At 46.5% G+C, this 27,803-nt stretch overlaps 1 protein-coding gene across 1 annotated transcript in view; it reads left to right on the top strand.

The window, feature by feature from the left end:
• The window catches only part of il1rapl1b (interleukin 1 receptor accessory protein-like 1b), a 351,976-nt gene that overhangs the window by 117,188 nt on the left and 206,985 nt on the right, over positions 1-27,803 (top strand). Inside the window, exons 3-4 of the mRNA XM_056301353.1 lie at positions 18,181-18,367; positions 20,466-20,619. Of these exons, the coding sequence (XP_056157328.1) occupies positions 18,181-18,367; positions 20,466-20,619 (341 nt within the window). The remainder of the gene's footprint in view (positions 1-18,180; positions 18,368-20,465; positions 20,620-27,803) is intronic.

Below are 27,803 nucleotides of genomic sequence, written 5' to 3'. Positions count from 1 at the left end.
TAGGCAGGTGGTTTTAATGTTTTGGCTGGTCAGTGTGCACGTGTGTGCGCGCGTGTGTTCGCATTACCTGTATGCCCATTCTAATATGCATGCCTGTGCATTTGTAGAAACACGCACACACACGCACACTCGGCTAACGCAAGCACCTCCTTGCACCTCGTAAGCGCCCTCCTCTCCTCTCCCGGACCGCAGCCACATGGACTGTATTGGCATTCGGAGGCGGGAGTGGCTGGTGATCTCTCAGGGAAGTGACAGTCAGAATGGGCCATCTGGAACGCTCTGTCATTCAGCGCCAGTCACGGCCCGTCCAGCTGATCCAGCCCAGCTGTCAAAGCCAATGAGAGACGCCAGACTAAGGAGGAGCTGGGACGGCCGGCGCTGCCAGGGGTTATGGATGATGTATAATATAACAATGGTGTTTGCGTTATAGGCTACCTGGCAGGAAGCGCCCAGTTAGCCGCGGCGGTGAGGAATAGCAGGAGCAAAGAGGGTTACGGCGAGGGGCTGTGAGGGGTATATATATATATTAAATGGGTTTATGGGGCTTCTCCGTAACCGACGGGCTACAGCGCACACCGCGTGGCTGCAGCGTCGCCGGTTTGAATCCAGCCGGTGACCTTTGTTGCAAGGCGTACCCCTCTCTCTCTTTCCCCTATTTGCTGTCTTCCACTGTCGCTAGCCAGTAAACGTATAAAAAGGGAAGGGGAGGCATGTTATTTGGAAGAGGGGGTCAGGGGGTGTTGCGATGTAGATTAGATGGATGCCATTTTAATTGCTTTTTTTGTGGTTTTATAGAGTTTGGGCCCAGGTGGATCATGGGAAAGGGTTGGGAGGTTATGAGCGATAGATACTCCCCGTCTGTCATAAAATCCTTAGCAGGTGGCTTCGTGAGCGCAGTTTCGAGAGCCTCCTCGACGTACGTTTGCAGAGTTGCATCGTCGGCTAATGGGAGGTTATTGATGATGATGATGATGATGATGTAGATTCAAATCTGTATGTAAATAGGCAGACCGCTCTGTCTAGACTTTGTTTGGTGAGGGTTTTTTTTTTTTTTTTTAATTTGGCTGTATGTGGTTTGGTGGAGGCCGTTTGCCAGCTGCTGTATAGGCTGCCATTTACCCCAGATCCTCACCACTGCACCCAGCCTGTGTGTTAATTAGCTGGATTATATGTGAACTTGGCCTGCGGTGCACTGAGGACAGTGTGTGTTGTTGTACCGGCATCTAAGAAAAGCAGAGGCGTGCCAATTTGTGTTGTTTTGGGCCAGAATAGGGGGCAGAAGTAGGGCTGGGATGTTTCTGCACACTGCGTTAGAAATCCCAGGGCAATACAAGGTTTCATCATCGCTCTTTCTGTCCACAAAGTCAACGTTGCTGTACAGGTACATGTGTATATCCGCTTTTCTTGTGTTTGTTTGTTTGTTTTTTTGGAATTTACCCCCCTTTTCCCCCAATTGTATCCAGCCAACTACCCCACTCTTCCCGAGTGATCCCGGTTGCTGCTCCACCCCCCGTCTGCCGATCTGGGGAGGGCTGCAGACCACCACATGCCTCCTCCGATACATGTGGAGTCACCAGCCGCTTCTTTTCACCTGACAGTGAGCAGTTTCACCAGGGGGATGTAGCACGTGGGAGGATCACGATATCCCCCCCCCCCCCCCCCTCTGAACAGGCGCCCTGACCGACCAGAGGAGGCACTTCTGCAGCGACCAGGACACATACCCACATCCGGCTTCCCACCCGCAAACAGGGCCAGTTGCCTCGGCTGTGGTGAGGGAGGCCGTGCAGGTGGTTGGCGGGACAGAGGTGGTGCCTTGCTTGAAATATTCGTTTGGTTTCTGAGCTGCCTTACGGCCGAAGAGGCTCAGGACTTGAGTAGCGTGCACTTACTGATCGCCACCTTTGACTGCCACCAAACTCTAATGTTGTGTAACTCGAAGTCTCACAAACTGTTGCTGGGGCCTCACCTCATTAGACCGTCTCAGAGATCAAATATTCCCCCTTTCTTATCTTTTAGATGAGATTGAAATTTTCCCCCTGAAAGAGACAGACCGGAGGCGGAGTTGGGCAATTTGGAGGTTTTGGACTAATAGGCTAATCCATCCTAAATGTGTTTGGATTGCGAGTCATGTCTCTCAGCGGGGTTTTCCGACAGGAAATCGTTGCATCTGAAGCCATATTTGGTTTTTAGATGCTGTAAAAAAAAATCAATTATTGAACAGTTGTTCTCTAAAGATTTTCCTTTCAGGGGTGGATGCCCCTTCATCCTCCTTCAAGGACCCCCCGTTGCACAGCTTGCAGGCGCCATAATAACTGCAGTTCTAAGCAGGAGCGCATTATGTTAAGCAGGCCGCATGCATCCACATGAGCGCGGCCCTTAGACTCCGATCAGTCGTCGTTATTCAACTGTGAATAAAAATTACATGTATGCAGGGTTTTTTTTTCATTCCCAGAAAGACACCAGCTAAGATCAGTAGTTCATTAATTCAGTGTTGCTAGGCAGACCTGAAGTGTAAATTAATTGCGAGCATGTGGTTACCTGACGTTTGTAATGTTAATACCCCCCCCATCTTTCTTTCTTTTTTTTTTTCTTTGCATGCATCCATTACAAACATAATTACTAGGCTGTCCGGGTGGCGTGGCGGTCTATTCCGTTGCCTACCAACACGGGGATCGCCGGTTCGAATCCCCGTGTTACCTCTGGCTTGGTCGGGCGTCCCTGCAGACACAGTTGGCCGTGTCTGCGGGTGGGAAGCCGGATGTGGGTGTGTGTCCTGGTCGCTGCACTAGCGCCTCCTCTGGTCAGTCAGATTCGATTCGCGATCCCCGAGTCGGTAGTGGATTTCACTTCTATGCAAAAAAGGGAAGATGATGATGGTGATCATCAGCATTGCCATACGTAGATTTGCCTGTTTGCAAAGCTAAAAAACTAAAGTAGCATCAAGCCAACACTGTCAGACTTTTCTAATTACTGTATGTACATTAACGAAGCCTTCTGTACGGGACTCATATAGAGATTAATCAGTTAATCTGTCATTAAAGTTGATGATGAGCATCAGACAAATGTATTTGCATAATTGAAGAGCCACTGGAAAGGTTCGTGTTTGCTCTCTCACTCGCCTCTAATAATGAACACTAATAGCCTCGTACAAATAGGAGACGGTATTTGCATGTGTAAACTCATAAGCGAGATACTTAAGACTGAATAGCAACACAATACGGGTGGGCGCTCACCTGCAGCCCCTTGGATGAGGCCGCTGACCGGTATCCCAGTCCAGTGACCAGCGGCACGTGGGTCTGTCCCCGTAGAAATTCAGAATATGATTTGAATCCACCGGCTTGCATGCATTACCGTCTTGAGCGATTTATCGCGTCGTGCGCCCTTCATGCTTTTCCTGACAGGACGGCACTGGTCCTGTCCTCAGTCCCATTTGATTAGCCCATGCTCACGGCCACTGGGGGCAAAGTGAGGAAAGGGTCGACAGCGGGGATGCGGGTTTACAAGGCGAGACTTCTCCATCCACGTCACCAGGGGCGTAGCCAGGACTTTTTTACTCGGGGGGGGGGGGCTGGGGCCAGCCATTTTATTAGGGTGGCACTTGTCAAAACTACTGTCGAAGATTATGATAGCCCTTTTAACTTAATAATAATAGGCCAATAATAATAATGCATGTATTTCAGCTTCCATTTGACTGTCTCTGTGCAGACGTTTTTTGTTTTTTTTACCCACTTGGGACAGGGGAAGGGAGCGGGGGGCCGTGCTCTGACCAATGGGGGCCGTGCCCCCCGTCCCCACCTGGCCACGCCCCTGCACGTCACACCTCACCACTGCACACTGACCAAGGCAATTCACCATAAGGTCAGACGTGACGATAGCTCAGAATAGATACGTCTCAGTTATTTTAGGAAGGATGCCTAGTTTGACTGAATTCTGCAGCACCGATGCTGAGAAACTGTTCTTTTTTGGGGGGGGGGGGGCGTTGTGGCTGCTGTTTATTTCATTTGGAATTCATCGCGCGCCTCGGGAGTGCAGAATAACCCCCTGACTAAATATCTTCACGTTGAGAGCGTTTATTTATTTACATTGTCAGTGCTCGAGTTGCGGAACACCCGGCCTCTCGGCTACCCGGGGTCCACTCGGAGCGGAGGAAGTCATCAAACAAGATGCCAGACCACGGCTATCTGATAGCGTAGACGCTGACCTTCTCTTCCCCGTATCTGATGGAGGTTTTTATCTGCCAGACAAATGTCAGAAATACCATTCCCCAAGCACAATCACTTTGACACTGCGGCCGACTTTGCCCCCCCCCCCCTCCTCCGCCCCCCCCCCCCCCCCCCCTCTGCTGGATTGTGAATGCCGGCGCTCCAAGCGAGACATCTGCAATACCGCAGCTGTCAGTCAAGCCGCGATCTGGGGAAGAACTCCCACAGCCCGGCTGGATGCTGCGGGCGATAGGAATAATGGGGGAAGCGCCCTGGAATTCGGGACTCGAAACTTTGGTGCGGTTGTAATGAAAACGAGAAAATCAAATTCTTTGAATCCCCCCCCTCCCCGTTCTAGCGGTCTAGGGTTTCTTCTAAGGTATTAGGAATACTTAATGGCCTTGCTTTTCCGATACGGTGTCATCCAGAATCCATTAGGTAGTTTAATCGGTGTAAGTGCTGTGTTTGTTGTTTTTATAAAGTCGGGCACAGCTGCAGAAGCAATTAAACCCCTTTGGTTGTAAAAGCAGGGATCCACACAGCCTGTCTGGCAGATATCATAGGCTGGTACCCAAACACTTGCCAACGTGTGGTTTCTATAGTCTCACAGAGTCATCTTTTACCGGGGACATTTTCATCCATTCCATCCATTATCCAAGCCGCTCATCTGAATCCGGATCGCGGGAATCTGGACCCTATCCCAGCAGTCATTGGGCGGCAGGCGGTGAGACACCCTGGACAGGCCGCCAGTCCACCACAGGGCCCACACACACGCATACATTCACACCTACGGTTGATTAAATACGGCCGATTCACCTGACCTACATGTCTTTGGACTGTGGGAGGAAACCGGAGCCCCCGGAGGAAACCCACGCAGACACGGGGAAACACGCAAACTCCGCGCGGAGGACGACCTGGGATGTCCCACCAAGGTTGGACTACCCCGGGACTCGATCCCCAGGACCTTCTTGCTGTGAGGCGACCCCGCTAACCACTGCGTCACCGTGCCGCACCATTTTCAAATCAAATCATCCATCCATCCATCCATTATCCAAGCCGCTTATCCCAGTTGGGGTTGCAGGGGTGCTGGATCCTATCCCAGCAGTCATTGGACGGCAGGCAGGGAGACACCCTGGGAAAGGCTGCCAGGCCATCACAAGGCCAAACCAAATCAAACCAAACCAAATCAAATCACATGTCTTTATTTTGAACATGCAAAACAAAAGAAAAAATGACCAAGAATAAATAAAACAAACAAACAAAAAATAAATAAACAAATGATAAAAAATAAAATCAGAAGACTTCAACAAAAGAATTCTCAATAGAGACAGCAAATATTATATGTTGGGAAAGGAGCGGGTGGAAGTTACTACCTATAATTACCCACCCCCTCTCTAATGCGCAGTCGATAAACCTAAATAATAAACTTCGTTTTCCACACATCAGAATATGTCATTCTTAATATCTGTCTCAGAATGACTCAATAAAAAAACAAAACAATAAAAGCTAGGGGCATCTGGGTGGCGTAGCGGTCTATTCCATTTCCTACCAACACGGGGATCGCCAGTTCGAATCCCCGTGTGATCCCCGTGTTACCTCCGGCTCGGTCGGGCGTCCCTACAGACACAATTGGCCATGTCTGCGGGTGGGAAACCGGATGTGGGTATGTGTCCTGGTTGCTGCAGTAGTGCCTCCTCTGGTTGGTCGAGGCGCCTGTTCGGAGGGGAGGGGGAATATCGTGATCCTCCCAAGCGCTACCCCCCCCCCCAGTGAAACTCTTCACTGTCAGGTGAAAAGAAGCGGCTGGCGACTCCACATCGATCGGAGGAGGCATGTGGTAGTCTGCAGCCCTCCCCGGATCGGCAGAAGGGGTGGGGCAGAGACCGGGACGGCTCAGAATATAGGGCCAAGTATAATTGGGGGGGGGGGGATCATAAATAACGAAAGCAATAAAAACAAACAAACAAGTAAAGAAAACAATAACAATGATTTCCAAAAACAACAGTAACAACATCCACCATGGGTGTCACGGTCATGAGAGGAGCAAAACCGCCTCCTCATCCTTGTACCTCTTTAAAACAATTTTTTTGTGCCTATTCATCCGCAAGCAAATGGATCCGCCGCCGCACAACTGATTGCTGTTGTAACACACAGGCCCAATTCAGTCAGTCCCCATGCTCCCAAATTTATTCTTGGAGATTTTAACCACGGCCCAGTGATGACCTTGGCGGCCTGTCCAGGGTGTCTCCCCGCCTGCCGCCCAATGACTGCTGGGATAGGGTCCAGCATCCCCGTGACCCTGAGAGCAGGATAAGCGGGTTGGATGATGGATGAATGGATGGATTCCTCATCTAAACCGTCCCACAGAACCAGATATCAAACATTTAAAAGCTGTGAAAACGTCTCTGACAGCATAATTGCCACTTTGAATCAAACTCACCTTTGAAGGATTAACTTGACCCGGCTCACTTACTCTATTGGAAAGTGTGGACAATTTAATTATTTGTATTCCATTTCAAAAAGTTGAATTATTTTACACCCCCCACCCCCACCCCAGAGAAAACGGTTCCAACATACACTACCGTTCAAAAGTTTGGGATCACCCAAACAATTTTGTGTTTTCCATGAAAAGTCACACTTATTCACCACCATATGTTGTGAAATGAATAGAAAATAGAGTCAAGACATTGACAAGGTTAGAAATAATGATTTGTATTTGAAATAAGATTTTTTTTACATCAAACTTTGCTTTCGTCAAAGAATCCTCCATTTGCAGCAATTACAGCATTGCAGACCTTTGGCATTCTAGCTGTTAATTTGTTGAGGTAATCTGGAGAAATTGCACCCCACGCTTCCAGAAGCAGCTCCCACAAGTTGGATTGGTTGGATGGGCACTTCTTTGAGCAGACTGAGTTTCTGGAGCATCACATTTGTGGGGTCAATTAAACGCTCAAAATGGCCAGAAAAAGAGAACTTTCATCTGAAACTCGACAGTCTATTCTTGTTCTTAGAAATGAAGGCTATTCCATGCGAGAAATTGCTAAGAAATTGAAGATTTCCTACACCGGTGTGTACTACTCCCTTCAGAGGACAGCACAAACAGGCTCTAACCAGAGTAGAAAAAGAAGTGGGAGGCCGCGTTGCACAACTGAGCAAGAAGATAAGTACATTAGAGTCTCTAGTTTGAGAAACAGACGCCTCACAGGTCCCCAACTGGCATCTTCATTAAATAGTACCTGTTAGAGCCTGTTTGTGCTGTCCTCTGAAGGGAGTAGTACACACCGGTGTAGGAAATCTTCAATTTCTTAGCAATTTCTCGCATGGAATAGCCTTCATTTCTAAGAACAAGAATAGACTGTCGAGTTTCAGATGAAAGTTCTCTTTTTCTGGCCATTTTGAGCGTTTAATTGACCCCACAAATGTGATGCTCCAGAAACTCAATCTGCTCAAAGAAGTGCCCATCCAACCAATCCAACTTGTGGGAGCTGCTTCTGGAAGCGTGGGGTGCAATTTCTCCACATTACCTCAACAAATTAACAGCTAGAATGCCAAAGGTCTGCAATGCTGTAATTGCTGCAAATGGAGGATTCTTTGACGAAAGCAAATTTTGATGTAAAAAAAATCTTATTTCAAATACAAATCATTATTTCTAACCTTGTCAATGTCTTGACTCTATTTTCTATTCATTTCACAACATATGGTGGTGAATAAGTGTGACTTTTCATGGAAAACACGAAATTGTTTGGGTGATCCCAAACTTTTGAACGGTAGTGTAGTTTGGAATGGCAGCCATTTTTCTTGACCATGAAACATCCGTGTTTTAAGACTGATGTTTGGAGGGGCTCATTTATTGGTTTTTAAAAGCTGCAACGGCCACCCTGACAGTGGAGAAATTCAGAACCCAGCAACACGTACCTGCTTGTTAGTGAGGGCACTCAGTAAAGCTGTGCTCAGAAAGGACCAATAACAAGTCAATTTGGAATAAATAGGTCATCCAAATATCAGTAATATGTTGATGGGCGGCACAGTGGCCAAGTGGTTAGCGCTGTCGCCTCACAGCAAGAAGGTCCCGGGTTCAAATCCAACCTTGGGGGTCATCCCAGCTCATCCTCTGTGTGGAGTTTGCATGTTCTCCCTGTGTCTGCGGTGGGCTTTCTCCGGGTGCTCCGGTTTCCCCCACCATCAGAAGAAACGTCCTATTCCATTATCCAAACCGCTTATCCTGCTCTCAGGGTCGCGGGGATGCTGGAGCCTATCCCAGCAGTCATTGGGCGGCAGGTGGGGAGACACCCCGGACAGGCCACCAGGCCATCACAGGGCTATGCTATATACTCCTGTCTGTGCCCCTGACCGAGGCAATGGGAAAAGAACTGGAGTTGGTCCCCGGGCGCAGATCACAGCTCGGATGGGTTAATTTGCAGTAACAGAATTTCCCCAGGGGGATTAATGAAGGAAACTTAATCATTATACCATATCACATCAATTAAGCTAATGCAGTACAATTATAAGTTAGCGTAACTTATAAAGCTTCTGTAAACAATATCCTCTTGGATGGATAGACATGGATGGATGGAATCGGTGGATAGTCTTTGTAATCCTTCTTGAGGAGATTTGTTGCCACAGCCTGTGCATTAAAATACAGTTTTACCGCCACACATATGTATGAACACGTGTACAGCCATACACTGACACATGTCATGTGCGACATGGGTACACAGCAGTGGCAGACTGGCCATCTGGAGCACCGGGAGTTTTCCCGGTGGGCCGCTTGACAATTGGAGTCGATGCAACACAAAATGTAAATAACCCCAGCCCCCCCACTTACGTATAAATAACCAATGTGTTGTGTGTCTGACTGGCCCAGGTGAGTGGACTGCCGGCCCACCGTGGTTGGGTATTGAATCTCCCAGCCAATTGCTTTTTGTCCGGTCCATTCCTAGTTTCCTGGGCCCCGCCCCTTTCCCGTCTCTTGGCGACATTTGGATAAACGGTGGAGTGGAGCAAGACTGACAAACAAAAACAGAAGGATAACGTAAAGGTGGTTACAATTACTCTTTTACTGGTCCGATGGGTCCAGAGATTCTCGCCGCCTTGCTGCCAGATTGTGCTCCTTCTAGCCAGCCTCCTCCTAAGAGCAACACCTTCCCCTTGTTCTGTTTTACATCTATTTTACTAAAGTTATTGTTATAAATATTGTTCAGTAATCTTGTTTGCATAAAGTGTGGCGTGGCTTGTGTGGCTGGTGGTGTATCGCTGGGGGGGGGGGGGTGTTGGTGGGCCAAAAAGTCCAGGGCCATGTTCCATCCCCAGTCCGCCCCTGGTACTCAGATACAACGCCGTTTAGCAAGGTTCAACATACAGAATACAGATAGAAACCGTGTCTCTTGTGCTCGACCCTCATCCTCAGTTCATATTTTGTCGACCCACACGGCTCATACCCTTAGTGACCCAGCACTGTCCAGCACAGACGCACCTCGTACGAGGTCATTTGTATTTGATATGCGTAGCGGTATGGCTGCTCATACTCCACATCCACGGGGCCCGAGGGAGCGATGAATAAGGTCACGGCGGAGTTAGAAGTGAATACAGCGGAGACAAATTGTTTATGCTTGTTATGGAATCAGGTTGACAGCATTAAGATGAGCCGGTGGTGGGTCGGAATGGAGAATGACTTCCCTGCAGGCATCAACCAGGAAATGAATGGGAGAAATGTGCTCGCAGACGAGAAGGACGAAAGTAGAGAACACGGTGGGGAAAGCTAATGGGAATGTTCAGACTTTCTGACAAATACGTTCTTACTTACACTTTGCACTGGATAATGAGGTGTTCTTTTTTAGCTTGTATTAATATTTTTTAGCTGTTGAGGAAGTTTTTTTTGGGTGGACTCCCCCCCCCCCCCCCCTTTTTTCTCCACAGTTGTACTTGGCCAATTACTCCACTCTTCCGAGCCACCCCGGTCGCTGCTTCCCTGCCGATCCGGGGAGGGCTGCAGACCACCACATGCCTCCTCCGATACATGTGGAGTCGCCAGTCGCTTCTTTTCACCTGACAGAGAGGAGTTTCACCAGGGGGACGTAGCACGTGGGAGGATCACGCTATTCCCCCTCCCCCTTGAACAGGCGCCCTGGCCGACCAGAGGGAACGCTAGTGCAGCTACCAGGACACATACCTACATCCGGTTTCCCACCCACAGACACGGCCAACTGTGTCTGTAGGGACCCCCGATCTAGCCTTAGATAACACAGGGATTTGAACCGGCGAGCCCCGTGTTGGAAGACAATGGAATTGACCGCCACGCCGCCCGGACACCCTCTGTTAAGGAACATTTTGAAGAAGTTTCATGTGCATCTTCAGTAATTTTAGTATTTTTCAGTACATATTCTAGTATTATGCTTGTTGCCCAATTGCTAAGTACTAACGAATATAATAACACCTTACTTTAGCTTAGTTTCCTGTATTTGGTGATGTTGTAATTAGCCTCCCATCTTCCCCAGTACTTCATGCATTCTCAGATCAGATAATAACCATCCTAGTGCACAAGCACACAACACAGAAGAGTGTGTGTGAAGCGCTACACTGTGCAGTTTCTGCATAAGTGGCCGTGCAGATTTAATTGTGTTGAGATACCGAAATGCACATTCGCTTGTGTCTTTTTGGTCTTGGAAGGATTACACTTCACAAGCGGGCAGAGATATCCGCTAAATGTGTTGCGTTATAATCAACGTGTGTCTGTGTGTGTGTGTGTGTGTGTGTGTGTGTGTGATGGGTTGTGGCAGCTTGAGGGAGTAGGCCTGCTCGTGCACATTCGTCATTCCGTGGCACAGCCAAATTCTCCGCAGCAGGATATGTTCCTCTCTAGGAAACCATGTAGTACACGACGGGTAGGGAAGGGCGGCTGGGCAGCAGCGTGGAAGCCGGGACAGAGACGTATGGAGAACAGAGCGAGAGAGAGCGAGAGAGAAGGGGAGAGGGGCGGATGGACGGTAATTGAAGCCGGAGTCGGTTGTTCTGTAAACACTGGCGTGGCAGGCGTGCGGCACGCTTTCAGACAGGGGCTAAGTGGGAGCAAGTTGGCCCACAGTCAGATTTGGAGGGCCGGGGTATTTAATCATCCCGGGCCTGGCACTGCCGCTGACGGGTGACTTATGAGCACGAGCCGCAGGTAGGGGCCCCCAGTCCTCCCACTGCACGGCGTGACCTTCGCTCAGGTCATAAATAATGGTCGGGCCATAAAATACTGATTTAGGATTATCTGTCCCGACCCCGTCCCGGTCTAGGCTCGTCTCGGCTGTGCTTTGACGGGCGGTGGATTTGGACAGGTAGTGGCTGACGCAAAGAAAGCTGTACTGTAGGAGATGTCATGTGTGTACTCATGCTTATAAAGCAGGTGACCATGCTGTGTTTTGCACACACAGACACAGACACACACACACACACACACACAGATATATATATATATATATATATATATATATATGCACACAAAGCAAATGTGCATACTGTGTTTTTCACACACACACGTGTGTGTATGTGTGTGTGTGTGTGTGTCTCAAAAACTTTTTCATACGTTTTTGTTTGTGTCATACTACACACAGTATGACGCAGTACACACACACACAGTCTTAAACTGTGTGCACATATTGTGTTTTTCACACACGTGGTGTGTGTATGTGTGTGTGTCATACTGTGTTCATATTGTGTGCACATACTGTTTTTGTCACACACAAACACACACGCACATACATGTGCACATAAAGCAAGTGCATGTACTGTGTGTGTAAAAATTTGTTTTTCATAGTTTTTTGTTTGTGTCATACTGTTTACACAGTGTATGTGTACTATGTCTCATACTGTGTTCATACTGTGTGCATACTGTGTGTGTGTGTATGTGTGTGTGTGTGGAAACATGTGCACTTGCTTCATGTTCATATTATATATATAGTGTTTGTTGCTGCTAAAGGGCAGTGTTGTGATGTAGTGGATGTCAGTAATGCTCTTGCTGAGCCTGGTGACGTGTTATGGGAGGAGGGTTGCTACGTCATCACATTTAAAAGGCTACAGGAACCGGGGACGTGATGGCACCACGTCGCCACTGACTTTACATCCGCTGCGGACAGACGCATACCCGTGCTTTACATTTACACCTGACGTAACGCTAATCTGTGTAATGTGAACAGCAGGTTTTTGCAGACGTGTGTGGGTTTGAACAACGTTTGGCTAGCGCAGTCGCCTCACAGCAAGAAGGTCCTGGGTCCAAACCCCGGGGTAGTCTAACTTTGGGGCTCTTCCCGGGTCGTCCTCTGTGTGGAGTTTGCATGTTGTCTGCGTGGGTTTCCTCCCACAGTCCAAAGACATGTAGGTCAGGTGAATCGGCGTACTCGGCTCTGTGCATAACTGTAGTCCAGGGACTTCCGGTTTCTACTGCAGCGGTCATACCAGTTTCCTCTTTGTTGGCGCGTGCTATTGGCAATGGCATATTTTTTTTCGCGATGCCTGCAAGATGGATAAATGCAAGGGTGTCGGAATGGGGGGGCGGGTACGGAAGGGACAAGTCCCCCTCAATGTGGGTGGGGGGGAGAGAAAAAGTCCTCCCCAATAAACCAGAACATCCACTACTAGATATATGTGTAAACTACTAATAAGACACGTTAGCCCCTAGCTAACGGGTCTGACCCTTTAGCCGAGCGGTTTGTGATGTCGCCTTGTGGTGCAGTACACACCGTATCGAATCCCGCACCGGGCAAGAAAATAACCGGTTACACTCCTGTCAATGCTAGTCAATGAGCGGGAAGGCTAACGCTAACTTTAGCTAGCAGAGACGTGATAGTCACACGTAAACAAAGTGTAAAGGTAATAACGTCAATACGGAGCGGGTTACATTAACCTTATTGTGAATACGGTGTTTTATATAGCATTTACATTCATTTCAGAGTACTGTGTTTTGGTAGCTTTGGTAACTTCATAATGTTGTTAACCAACTACCGTGGTTTGCCTCAGTGACGTACGGATGTCTAGGCTTTACGTTTTTGTCTCAAATAGCTTAAAAATTGTTAATTTAGCTGCCAAAATTAATAATAATAATGATATCTTCCGAGGGAGGCCTTATCATATGGCCATGAAACATATTCTTCTTTGCTGAAAACTGTTATAAAATAGCAGTTTAAAACCGTTTTTTTAAAGAACATTTCTGGGGCTGCATGCCCCGGGATCCCTCTAAAGCCCCCCCCCAATATAAAACTCTCTCCTACGCCCTTGGATAAATGTCAACGACATGCACAGAATTGTCGACAAACTTTCACCTGCACCTCCCAGCAAACGGGTGGAAAGTTTCAGGTTGTACATATCAAGTTACGTCCACAATTAAGAGGATGAGGACACTCATCCTCTTAATTGTCAACAATTCTATGCATGCCGTTGACAGTTATCCCTGGTAAATCCTGCAGGCATCGCGAAAAATATGCCATTGTCAGCAGCACACCCCAACAAACAGGAAATTGGTGTGACCGCTGCAGTAGAACCCGGAAGTCAGTGGACTACAGTTACGCACAGAGCCGTGTGTGTGTGTGTGTGTGTGTGTGTGTGTGTGTGTGTGTGTGTGTGTGTGTGTGTGTGTGTGTGTGTGTGTGTGTGTGTGTGTGTCTCGACCCTGTGTGAAGGCCTGGCAGCCTGTCTAGGGTGTCTCCCCGCCTGCCGCCCAATGACTGCTGGGATAGGCTCCAGCATCCCTGCGACCCTGAGAGCAGGATAAGCGGCTTGGATAATAAATGGATGGATTGAATTTAAAATATGTTATCCTTTGAATTGTGCAAACAGCATTGATAAAAGAAAGTTTCTGTTGAATATCAAGTGTGAGTACATATGTGGCTATAAATAATGACTAGGTACAGTGTTGCACGACATTGTGCGCTGTTCGTTTTCATAAGCTATGCTGCACTGAACCAAATTCCAGTCGCCTGTATAGACATTCAGATGAAAAGATTCAGGATTTAGCACAAAAATACTGAGTGTTAAATTGTACGCTACGTACCTCGCAATTATAGGCTAACTCGCTTTATTGACCCTGTAAACGATTAGTGTCGGGCTCGGTCTGAATCACAGATTTGGTTTCCGAGCACTGATGTGTTGGCCTGTGACGGCGTTACATCAAATATACCATTAATCAGCGTTTTGAACCCCTCTTGCCTCTCGACTTCCGCCGTACAACAAGGCGGCCCCTCTTTCAGCACGTTATTGTTGGCTGAAAGCGAGCTCTAATGAGCAATCGGCAATTAGTTTGTCATCGAGTTTCTATTAGAATGGAGTTATTTTAATTAAGAGATTCATTAAGTTAGTTCATTAATTTCCCCGCAGGTGCCCCCGCAATCTCATGGGAATTTCAAATCAATTCCGCTGCCTATTATTTAATATCGGAGCGAACTGCGTTAAAGGGAATGTTCCATCTGTTTCACTCAATGGGAAGGAGGCGCAGATTCCTCAGTAGGTGCTTGAAAACACATGAAAGCCATGGTCTGGATGAATGGATGGATGGGTGGGTGGATGGATGGATGGATGGATGGATGGATGGATGGAGGATGGGTGGGTGGATGCATGGATGAATGCAGGGATGGATGGGTGGATGCATATATGGATGGATGAGAGGATGCATGGATGGATGCAGGGACGGATGGATGGATCGGTGAATGTACCGGTAGACAGTGGGTGATCGGCGGGCGATTTTATCCACTTGTATTGCAGGTCACCCGTTTAAATGTCCAAAACGACTCCGTCAGTCACATCGGCAGCTACCTGATGAATTTTAAACGATGTCAACGCTCATAAATGTCCCCGGATAGGGAACAGGTACCACACTTTTCACACTTTGCTCCGTCTAATCCTTTCGGCTGTTAAACACATTGCTGACCGTTGCACATAATTTCGCCCTCTTCGCCGCATATTGCAGCTCGAGTCCTCTGCCTGCCCTCCAGCGGTGTATGCTAGCTGTCAGCTCGAGATTCCTCTCAGCTGATAAGTGCAGCATGCTATCTATCATTGCCAAGGCATTGCCTATCCCGCTCACCCCGGCTGTCTTGACAGACACTGGCCCATTAATGCCACGGTATCGCCTGGCTTGTTATCGTCCTATCTCCACTGCGCAGTGGGCTACACGAGCATCGAGTGCTTACTGCATAAAATACACGTAAGTCTCTGGCATATGCCACGCAAGGAGGATAATTGTCGCCCCCTCTTCCTTTGCATAGGCCTCATGAATATTGCACTAGTTGAACGGCGAACAGTCAACTGGGCGCCTGGCTGGCCTGACATAAAAGGCGCCGTGACGGATGTGAAACGTTGGAAAGACATCGTAGGACAAAGTGCTGGCCCGGACCATCGATCACTCACGCGGAACCAGATGACACAATTCTCTCTCTCTCGCACTCTCTCTCTCTCCGTCTCTGTCTCTCGCCCCTCGCTCCTCCAGCGAGAGAGTTTATCAACGCTGCCCAGAATATTTAACAGGGGAAGAGAGAGCACCCGCGGGATCTCATTTGCACAGGTGCCCATCTGCTGGAAGTTGTCTGGGATAATCTCCACATCATGTCACATTTGCATCTGGGCTCCGTGAAGCGGGGCACACTTAATCGGACCGCCCAACCCCGGCCGGTTCGAAGGGTGAGGGATTGTTTGCCCACACCGCGGCGATGGCCAGTGCGCGTCGCGCTAATCCCCGAGGCAGCTAATGCCGCGCAATTATGTGAGGATTTAACATGTTTGTAATTGTTTGTTGATTCAGCTCAATTTGTGGAACCAGCTTTAGTTGGAAAATTAGCGAAGAGATTTTCCTAAACGCTGCCAATGTGTTTGGCATTTGGGACTTGATGCAGCGAGGCCGGAGAACTTGTCAGTCATGACAGACTTATTAGCGGGTACAGGGGAAGAGAAGAAGGTGGGCTTGTTGAGTATATTGATCACCAAGGATCTCTTGCTACTTCTCCCGGGTATCAAACAGTGCAACGTGCACTGCAAGCCAATGTGCTCAGTGATCCTTGTGTCCTGTGAAGTATCACCCCAGCAGCAGGTCTCAAAATGTTCTGTTCCCAGATTAATGAACCATGCAAGATCCCTTTGGACCCCCTATGGGTGTAATTTATTTTATTTTTATTTTTTTTGGCACTATTTATTTATTTATTTGTTGCTCTTGTGTGGAAACACCTCGATAGCATTGCCATTCAGGCTTTAACAGATGAAGTCAAGTTTATTTGTTTACAAGTTTATGTACAGCCCTCTGACCGGGGGTCAGAGGGCTGTACATTCCCCACAGTAGGTACGGTGAATGACAGCAGACATGACCTCTATACTTGGACCCTCTATCCGAGGTCATAAGAAGGTCCTGGGTTCAAACCCCAGGGTTGTCCAACCTTGGGGGGGCGGGGTCATCCCGGGTCGTCCTCTGTGTGGAGTTTGCATGTTCTCCCCGTGTCTGCGGTGGGTTTTTCTCCGGGTGCTCCGGGTTAATACTCCTGTCTGTGACCTCTGACCCCCGAGGCATGGCAAGACGAACTGGAATTGGTGTCCGGGTGCTACACGGGGGCTGCCCACTGCTCCTAGCTACGCAGCTATGCAGAGCATAATTTCCCCACGGGGATTAATAAAGTATATTAAAATAAAAAAAAATATTGACTGACAGCATCAGACAGGTACAGATTATCAGTCTAACATACCGGGCTGATCTGGTCCACCAACAAGTTAACTATAAACTAACGAATGCATTCCAGGGCACCCACCCCCCCCCCTCCTTCATCTTTGCATCCCATAAAATTGAATCGTAATCCTGCATTTCAAGTCCTCCATCCTCCACTTCATAAATCCTCTGCCGTGTGTGTGTGTGTGTGTGACCTGACTCGTCAGAGTACATCGGTCATGGCGAGTAATTTTCTGCTGGCTTGGGCCGTATCTGCATAACGCACGGAAACAAAAGGCTCGATCAATCTTCCACCGCTGTTGGCATTCTTAGCTGTCGCTCCACATTATAGCCGTCTCCACAACCCCCCCCCCCACCTTACACTTACTTACACACAGACACACAAACACACACAATTCACCCTGACCCGCTCATGCAGACCCACGTGCACTTGCACCAACAGCAGTGCAGACGCAGTTCTTCTGTTTTATGCCGTCTGTAATTTGTGAGAGGATAATTGACCATCATCCCGTGGATGTTCATACTTGAATGGATGTGAACAGGCAGTGTGACGTTGTGTGAATTTGTTCAGGTGCAGACAGCAAGCCATGACCGAACTGGGACAGTCTCAGCACCCATCGGCTATCTTCTCCACCCCACCCCCCTCTTTTTTCCCCCCTCAATTGTACCTGGCTGATTACCCCACTCTTCCAAGCCCCCTCTGCCGACCCGGGGAGGGCTGCAGACTACCACAAGCCTCCTCCGATACATGTGGAGTCACCAGCTGCTTCTTTTCACCTGACAGTGAGGAGTTTTGCCAGGGGGGGCGTAGCGTGTGGGAGGATCCCGCTAGTCCCCCCTCTCCCCCGAACAGGTGCCCCAACCGACGAGAGGAGGCACTAGTGCAGCGACCAGGACACAGACCCACATCCGGCTTCCCACCTGCAGACACGGCCAGTTGGGACGCCCGACCAAGCCCGAATGAGATTTGGTGGTTTGTGTGGTGTGTTGTGAAAAACGATGGGGCTGATTTCCAACATGGAACACTTGAATAAATCCCCTCTCTGCTTGCTCTTAATGCGCTTTTCTATGTGCCAACGGTCTTGCTTATTATGGGAGGGGGGGGATTTTAGACTTAAGTATTATCACAGTTTTGTCAACCTGCTCATTATATTTCTCGCTGAGAAAACACTCAATTCGGTGTCTGTCCGGTAACCAGTAGTGCTTTCACCTGCTGTTCGCTCGGCCTCATGGGACCCTGAACTGGCAGTTTGAGAGTGACCTTAACTTATTGATGTCATGTTGTTGTTGTTGTTGCAGGAACTCAACATACTGCATGAAGGTGTCCATGTCCCTGACGGTGGCGGAAAATGACACGGACCTGTGCTATAACTCCAAAATGAGGTTCTTTGAGAAGGCGGAATTAAGCAAAAGCAAAGACATCTCCTGCCCGGGCATCGACGACTACATGCAGCCTGGAGTGGAGCCTGAGATTGTGTGGTACAAGGTAAGAGCCCCTTCTTCATATATACTTTAAGAGTATTTACCAAAGGGAAAACTCATACCTTAGCCACTGATTTATTTATTTTGTTATGATTTTTTTTCCCTATGTAGACAGGCAAGACATTGTGTAAGCAAAACGTTTTTTCAGACCACTCAAATCTACAGTACTATGGACGACCTTCGAGAAACAGAAACCTTGAATTTAACTTGCAAAGCTTATTTTAATTTCAACAGGATTTGTCGCTCTAAGAACAATACAGTCAAGGTCAGCTATAGTTAGTGTACTAAGCTTGAAATAGTCTATTTTTCTGCAAATTCATTGTGATGTGACTGTGCATCATTGAGCCTGTGAAAAGATTAACAGCCATTTGTGTGTGTGTGTGTATATATATATATATATATATATATATGTGTGTGTGTGTGTGTGTGTGTGTGTGTGTGTTTCGTTTCTTTTAACAAAGTTATACACACACACACACACACACACACACACACACACACACACACACACAGGCACACCTCTTGTTATGAAGTCCCCATTGACCCTATTACCAACTTTCTTTGCCACAGTGTCTGTGAGAGCCCATGTCCAGCCCCTGCAGACCTCCCACATCCAGCGGCCCCAGTTTGACAAAGCTGCTGGGGGAAGCTGTTGGCTGGCAATTCATCAAAAGTGAATGAATGTCGGGTTAGGTGGCCCCATCACTTCTTCAGTTTCCCAGTAAATCAAATTAAAATAGCAGATAATGACTGTGGGCTGCGGACCCTCCAGTTATTGGCCCCTGCTTTGGAGGTAGGGCTGATTGAATTCTGGCCGACTCATCTTGGACCACAATTGGAAACCGAGCCCACAGCGCCCCAGTTTTTCCCCCCCGCCTCAGATATTCTGTGTGGCATGCAGACCCTCAAAAGGTCTCAGCTGTGCCTGTAAGGCGCTGCATGCGGCCTACTAAAAAGTCTGCAGGTGGAACTGACGATGCTATTCTCGCCTCCTACCTTAGTTTGGTCACACAGTACACAGTTTGTTCATCCGTGTAGTTATTTACTGGCATTGAATCTCAAAATGTTCCGCCACACTAAAAATGCACATTTGTTGGTAGGATGAACTGAAGGAAACCTGGTTTCGTTGGGCCCCTTAGCAGTTCCTCCTGACTCCAGTGACCTTACTTGCTCAGGGTTCTGCTCATCGATCAGCATGTTTGGTAGACGACCATCTTCCATCATTGAAACTGTTCTCAGTAGAGGCTAAGAGATGCAACCCAGATTTTTTTTATCGTTTAATTTGTTTATTTATCAGCCCTTTTTTGGGGGGGGGAATTCCCCCCCCCTTTTTCTCCCCAATTGTACTTGGCCAATTACCCTATTTTTCCGAGCCGTCCCGCACAGTAAAATCCTGAGTGTTAATTAAACTTCGTGAGTGTTAATTTAACTCTGAAAGAGAGAGAGGGTACAAATGGATCCTTTCGGGTCCATTTGTACCCTCTCTCTCAGAGTTAAATTAACACTCAGTTTTTTACCGTGCAGTCTGCTGATCCAGGGAGGGCTGCAGACTACCACATGCCTCCTCCGATACATGTGGAGTCACCAGCCGCTTCTTTTCACCTGACCGTGAGGAGTTTCACCAGGGGGAGGTAGCGCATGGGAGATCCACGCTATTCTCCCCATCTCCCTCTCCCCCCCCAAACAGGTGCCCTGACCAGAGGAGGCGCTAGTGCAGCATCCAGGACACATACTCACATCCGGCTTCCCATCCGCAGACGCGGCCAGTTGTGTCTATAGGGATGCCCGACGAAGCCAGAGGTAGCATGGGGATTCGAACCGGCGATCCCCTGTGTTGGTAGGCAACGGAATAGACCGCTACGCCACCCACACGCCCCGCAATTTTACTTCCGTTCATGAAATATCTCCGAAGGTTTTCCAGTGAACAGTTTGATCTCATTTGTCTGTCGCTACTGATTGAAAATGATCCAACTCGGTGGGTCTCCTGTTCACACCGAGTTGAAATCCACTTTCCATCGCAAGGTAGTGTCCACACAACTTGTACCTGCACTTTTCATTGATCTCACCCATCTCTTCGGCCTTTTTCTCTGGTTTGAACACAGGAGTGCAAGCCAAAGCAGTGGAGACAGACCATAGTAAGGAGGAGAGACACGCTGTCCATCAAGGAAGTGCGGGAGGATGACATTGGGAATTATACTTGTGAACTGCAGTTTGGAAGCTTTGTCGTACGGAGGACTACAGAGTTATCCGTCACAGGTAAAAATAAACTTTTCCTCAAGTCTGAAAATACTATGTTTTTTTCTTTTTGAAGAAAGGTTGAAGAAAAGTTTTGAAGAGAGGCAGAGAAAATGCACTGTTTGATTATTAAGGTCATCAGTTTTGGACATGTATATTGCTTTTCACAGTAGCCTCGTATTCCAATTTTAATGATGGTGGTAAAGGTACCGTTTACAAAAACACACACACACACATATATATACTATATATATATGTATAATTACCCCTAAATCAGAGTGAAGTGGGATTATCTCATCATCCTCCAGTGTAATTTCTTCCTCGTAATAAGTAATTTAATTTCCCGGTTGATTCACACAGGCCTGTGTGAGTCACACATGTGAATCACACAGCTTGATTCATACATGTGTGATGGTGTTTCGGGGTAGAAGAGGATGCGGTTGCCGGTGGTGGACGTTCATCAGAAAAGAAAGATAACCAGTAGTGTAATGAGTTACTGCTCATTGGCAGTAATGTATAATAACAAGTATAGTAATGTTATTACCTTCCAAATGATTAATGAGTAACTGGTGTATTTTTTTGAATAGTGAGCCCAGAACTGTTGGTAACAGGAAGACAGAACTTGAGAGCTATGCAGACGGACGCTTGTGGCCTTGTCTCAGGTCATCCTTTATCACTTGCACTGCACAAGAAGGCTTGACTGAAGTACATCTTCTCTAACATTATCAAAGCTGCTGGCAATGCCTTTTTTACAGCATCGTGTTGCAAAAACATGAATTATGGTTCTTTTGTAGTGAAGCATTTTTCATCCATTCAATGGGGCAGCTACAAGTAGTGGTACAGGGAAATCTTTCTATCAGAAGGCCTTCAAGAAGACGTGGTTTGAATCACGTTTTACCCTAATAAAGGTCCTGTATTAGCTTCAGGAGATTTTGCTACAGGTATTATGCATACAACACAACAAGCCAGAACATCTCTGGAGAACTTTGGAGTGTGCCTGCTGCTTGTTGCCCTCATAGCTCAAAAAGTCGTGCAGAATTGTTTTTTTTTTTCATAATGAGCATCACAAGGCTTCAGTGTAGACGCTGGTGTATTTTATGTGTAGCTGCTGTTTGCGGTATAGGAGCTCTCGCAGTTTAAATACTGCCATCAACTCTGTTTTTGACAAGACCTTCAGAGCTCAGTGTAACATGGCGGTCTATGGGAGTTTTGGTCAGCACTCTGTGCTTGGAGGCGATTAATTCAAAAAACGGAAGTCATGTCACCATAAGAGTCACACTGGGTGAGAGAGGGCGAATTTCCCTACGTTTTGATATATAAATTGCCCCTGACGGTTGGAAATCGTGGGAGTTAAAAGAGGTTAAACGAGGATTTGAGGGGAAAGTGTCAGGAATGGGGGTTACTGTGGGTCATGTGACCCGCTGTAGCGCTGAACCTTCCACCCAATACACACCCATTATAAACTCTGAAACGGTCTAAAAAAGGCATGACATTTAAACTGCGATTTTGCAAAACTAGATATCAATATATCGATTTAGCTCAACAAAGTCTGAAGTCTCGTGACCCGTTCAAAGTTCCAACTGTGTTTTCACGTTAAGTTATGACGAAGTAATGTGGCTCCAAAGAGGGTTGGGGTGGATCATTTTCACGACGACTTCCCATTGTTTTTGTTTGGGAATTTATTTTTGCGATTTCCGTCACCATGGTTACTCGAATCGTAGAAAAGTCGCAGCACACTGCTCCCGATCGACCACACGTTTAGATGTATAATTTGTGGGCGGTTTTGTAAAGCTGCGGGGCTGGTTACGCGGTGACATTTTTACGGAATAATAAAAAAATATTGCAATAAGTAAGACAAATAATATGTGTCTGCTTTGAACAGCAGGCATAGTAATAAGAAACTATTACATTTAACCCTTCAAAACAATTAAAATCAAAATGATCACAGATTTTTGGACAAACTACGCAGAAACAATCTTGTAGGATGAAAGACCTTATAAAAGCTAGACAGTATGACTACGGTGACATAGTGCTACTGGTAAAAGTTGAATTGAACTTTAATAATAATAATAAATATAATAAAATGTTATTAGCACAATTCTTGCATAAAAGCAATGCAGCTTTTTACATTAAAGCACATTCTGCACCCTTTAAACAATTATGCAAATACTAATGTCCTCATATTATGCTACAGTTTTACTTCTGACAGACCTATAGCAAGGCAAAAGTATGGAAGTTTTTGCACAGATGTGTAAGTGTACAGCTGAGCATATGAATATAAATGTCTGATTATTTTATATTTATCATTATTACTACCCTAGGAAATAAAGACAGCCACAGTGGTGCTTTCAAGATATTTTATGGAACAGCACAGCTGGATTCTGAATAATTAAACACACAAAATCAAAGCTGACATACCAGAAGAGATAATATATAAAAAAAATGGACACTGAATGGAATTTACAGTAAATGTGCAGAACTTAGTGTATGGCCCGCCATATAAACATACATATCAGTTGCAGAAACAAGTATCAGTCGATTGATTAGTCACCAATTTTGATAATCTACTAAGTCATTTTCAAGCCAATGTTCTCTGTTTCTAGCTCCTAGTATTTTGATCTGAATATTGTTTAATATAATAATAGTAATAATAATATAAACCAAATATTATGGCACCATACAAAATACAGGAAGCCGTTATACATTTTCATGTTGGAGAGCTGTCCAGCTGTCAAACATATCATATTACTTTACTGATTTTACACAGGTCTATTGTAGGTTAATTGTGGTTTGTATTGGATCATTACATTTGGTCAGGACATTCACAAGTAAAAGGCAGATAATACCTGCCCCAGAGAAATGACGCAATGAAACAGACACACTACTGCACAGACCATCAGAGTGGATAAAACAGGGATATGAACTATCGGGTTTATTATGTCAGGTTGTATCCTGGATATGGTTATAACCAGAATAAAAGTTTGAGTACAACAGGGACACCAGTGTGCTTGTAAAGCTACTAACTGAGAGACTATGGTGATAATGATGAAATGACACAGACCAAGAATTGGGTGATGGTGAATAAAATTGAATTTAACTAACATATCATTAAATGACTTGGCTATTAAAAGGTCAGGCTTCTCGGAGGGGCGGGGGTGGGGGGGTGGGGGACAGTGGATATCTGGCCTAGGGCACAAAATGACCAGAAACAGCCCTGATGATGTGCATAGCGTTGTGTGTTTGTGAGATTGGGATCGGGGTGGTCGGTTGGCTGTCACTTCTTCTCAGCAACCTGTCCCTTTCAGCCTCGTAAAAGGCAGACTTTTGGACCTCCGTCCAGGTCATCTCCTTGACCATGCCCTGTACCTCGTAGAGGGAAAATATTCTGGAGGGGCAGTAGATCAGGAATCAGGTACATGAAATGAAACGAAGTGTCGTCTCCCCACAGCAGTGCAACACAAAGACAAAAACACATATTCAAAAATTAGAAGAACACATACTATATCAAATTACAAAAAAACCACTGTCCAGGAGAACGAACCCAGGACGACTGTTGGAGCTGCCGGTCTGCATGGGCTAGCAGGTAGCTTAGCCTGTGCCGCTTCCGCGTCCTGTCAGACCACCCTCAGTGTTTCCTCTTTGGGTGCAGCTCCAGGCAGGGCCATTGTCCCTGGGCCCACAGGACGCAGCAGACCAAGCTCTCCCAGCCATCAAACGAAGACACAACACACTTAGACGCAGACGTGGACAAAGACACTGCATGGACTGTACTGGGTGAGGCCTCCGCAAACATACGTTTCCGCCGCCATCTTCCCACACCAGTACCGGGTGAGGCTGTTGCAAAAACATGAATTTGCGCTGCCATCTTCCCACACTGGAAGCAGAAGAAGTACTTCCCTGGCAGCCCAGGGAAGCCGGTATGAATATGAGGGCTCTGCAGGGCCCCGCTTTAGTGGCTGGTGACAGAACCTGCAGAGGAGGCCTGCTGGCAGCTGCGCTGCTGACTTCCTCTTTGCCGTCTCCTCCTCCACCTTTTTCCTCTCTGCCCCCCTCTGTCTGGCTGCCTCCATTTCCCGCTCAACAAAACGAGAGGCAGCAAAGTCCTCAGAAGACATCCTGGGGTTAGTGAGGCCTTTATCTGCGTAGGTCTTAAAACACCTTGTGGAGCAGTAAAAGTACTTAACCGTTTTTGATTGATAGAAAATATAATTTAATTGAAGAGCCATCACCAAGATACAATGACTTTGCAGGGCTTTGGGCTAACTTTGTTCACCGCCGTCTTGGAACCGTCCCAAACAATAATTTGAATCTTCACAAAGTCAGTGTAAACTGTCCCAAATTCTACATATTGTTTTTTTTTACTTTGTTATTGTCGTCTATAGTGGCTATTTGCATAAAAACACACTATTCAGTTGATTAGGGAATAAATGATTGCATTTTTATTTAAATAATTGCTTTGATTAAAAAAAGATTATTGACATCAGTAGTTTTAATTATCTATTTATAAGCTGCTAAGAATTGGTGTTGGGAAGTTAAATGGGTTATAATTCCCTGTCTAATATCGGTTTTATATTGCTGTGTAAGCACCAACAAATCTCTCCTTCCTTCAAGTTCCTCGCCAAAAATAAATGTTACGAAAACATTTGAACACATCATGTTAAGGTTACATTCAGGAAGAAACAGAAAATAAGTTGATTTTCTATTCTATATTATATCTCTACTATTATTTTATTATATAGTACATTACTATTATCTTATTATATATTTTAAATATATATATTTAAATATCGAGATAAGTATAGAAAAAAACCTTCTATAGCTATCTTATTAATTAATATTAATTAATATATTATTAATTAATTCATAGCAGAACAAGCCTGTTTCGTGCACCATGCACTCATTAGCTAACCGAGTGGTTAAACAATAAAGAATAAACACAGCCAATATATACCACCACGCTGCCCGGCGCCACGCCCCTAGTTACAGTGCACGGCAACCAATGGGAGGATAGGAAATGTTTGAAAAATAACTTCAGAGACATTACAACCAATTGGGGAGAGACTGGCAAGGACTTAAAGGGCCGGGGCGCTGTTGGAAAAGCAAACATTTAAAATATAAAATATAACAAAATAACAACGTATATCATCTAGTAGGGTGGGGCTGGAGCACAGTTGAACGAGCAGAAAGTTAAAATGTAAAAATATAACATGAAGTAAAGGTCATCACATGTATAACATCTAATGGAGGGGGGGGGGTTATAAAGACAATGGCTTATTTGTAATTGCAAAGCAGATTTTTTTTCTGGGTCTATATATATGTGTATATATACATATATATACATATATATATATATATATATATCCGTTTTTTTCTGGAAACTGTCAATGGTGTGGATAAGAGTGCTTAACATATGAGGAGCAGAATATTAAGATAGGTGTAAGGAAAAAAACTTTAATGCTTTGCAGTACAGGCCTGTTTCTGTTCCTGTTTGTGATGCACGAAACAGGCTGGTACTGCAATGTATTCAAGTTAAAAGCGGTTATTCCTTTGCCCTACCAACGCAAGGATTGGTGGTTTGAATCCCGATGTTACCTGCTCCGGCTTGGTCGGGCGTCCCTACAGACACAGTAGGCCTTTTCTGCAAGTGGGAAGCCGGATGTGTGTATGTGTCCTGGTCACTGCACTAGCACCTCCTCTGGTTGGTCAGGGCGCCTGTTTGGGGGGGAGGGGGAACGGGGGGGATTAGCGTGATCCTCCCACGCGCTACGTCCCCCTGGCGAAACTCCTCACGGTCAGGTGAAAAGAAGCGGCTGGTGACTCCACATGTATGGGAGGAGGCATGTGGTAGTCTGCAGCCCTCCCCGGATCGGCAGAGGGGGTGGAGCAGCGACCGGGACGGCTCGGAAAGAGTGGGGTAATTGGCCGGACACAACTGATAAATGAAATAAACAATAAAAGAATCACCATAGAGAATGACAGGGTAAACTTTAGGGAGTTAAACTTTTCCATTCCCGGCTCCCGCCTGCACCTTTTGCCAAAGTAACTTCTGGGCATTTAATTGGAAAATAGGGGAATTCACACAGAGCCACTTCAGCACTTTTTTCTTAAGGCTGTTGAAATATTTAAGCCGTAGCCTAAAGTCTGTGACAGATTGCTTGTTACCCCCACTGTCACAGCCAAGGTTTGACGCAGCAAGTATCATGGGTAGGAGCAGGGACAGTAAGAGGCAGAGTATAAACTTTATAACTTCATCACAGCTCTCGTTAACTGGCATCTCTCATCGCAGTAAGACGTAGTAATTGCCCTATATAATCTCCAAATGGATAGTTTTCAATTTATGAGGATTTAACATTATATCAATGCTGACTTTTACCTCAGTATATCAATAGTGTTGGTTTATTTATATACGTTGTGGGATGTGGTGGCAGTCAGATGCAGTGTGCTGGTATTCGCAGGTACAGCATCTGGCTTTGGAAAAGAGGGAATCTTCTGACAGTGTAGCAGAACACACCGCTGATTAGTTTCCTTGTTACGATGGGGAAATAACTGATGCTGAATAATGCTATCACCCCTTCTGCTCAGCCTGTCACGGTAGGGTGCTGCTCAGTATTCACATCCGGGTGAACAGAATCGCTCATGTTTTCTGCAGTGTCACGTTTCCATCACACCACCGTGGCTCGGTTTCTCAGAGCTCCTGTGTGCCACGGCGTGAGCGGCTCATAACGAAGGCTGACGCGGCCTCGGCCTGAAACGAAGCAAAGGACAGCGACAGACCCCCATAGGGATTGCAGCACAATTACATTTTAGCGGGACTGCTGCCATTCGCTGTGGGCGTGAGGGTCAAACCAAATATTTGCTCTTAACTGCAACTTGATTGCACGCTGTCGTAATTAAGTAGCCTAAACAGCTTTTATCGTCCCCTAAAGAGCATAAGACAGACTCCACTGAAGGCCAAACTGAGCCATAAATCATTTACTTGCCAGCCTCAAAAAGTCATCCTTAGGGAACGCTCCTAATCACTCCCATCTACTCGGGAGACGCTAGGCATCTCCAAACAGGTGGCAAAAGATGATTGACGATTAAGCTGTGGCAATGTAAACAGCATTTAGGGCCTAAATACAGAAAATTAGGAGTGAATCAGATCAAGTGTTTTTTTATTGGTGTGATGTGCAGTTTAATGAACCTTATGCTACAAGCATTGAGAT

Source organism: Lampris incognitus, chromosome 21 (genome assembly GCF_029633865.1).
Source record: "Lampris incognitus isolate fLamInc1 chromosome 21, fLamInc1.hap2, whole genome shotgun sequence".
Lineage (NCBI taxonomy): Eukaryota > Metazoa > Chordata > Actinopteri > Lampriformes > Lampridae > Lampris > Lampris incognitus.
This window is presented reverse-complemented; position numbering and strand designations above follow the sequence as displayed.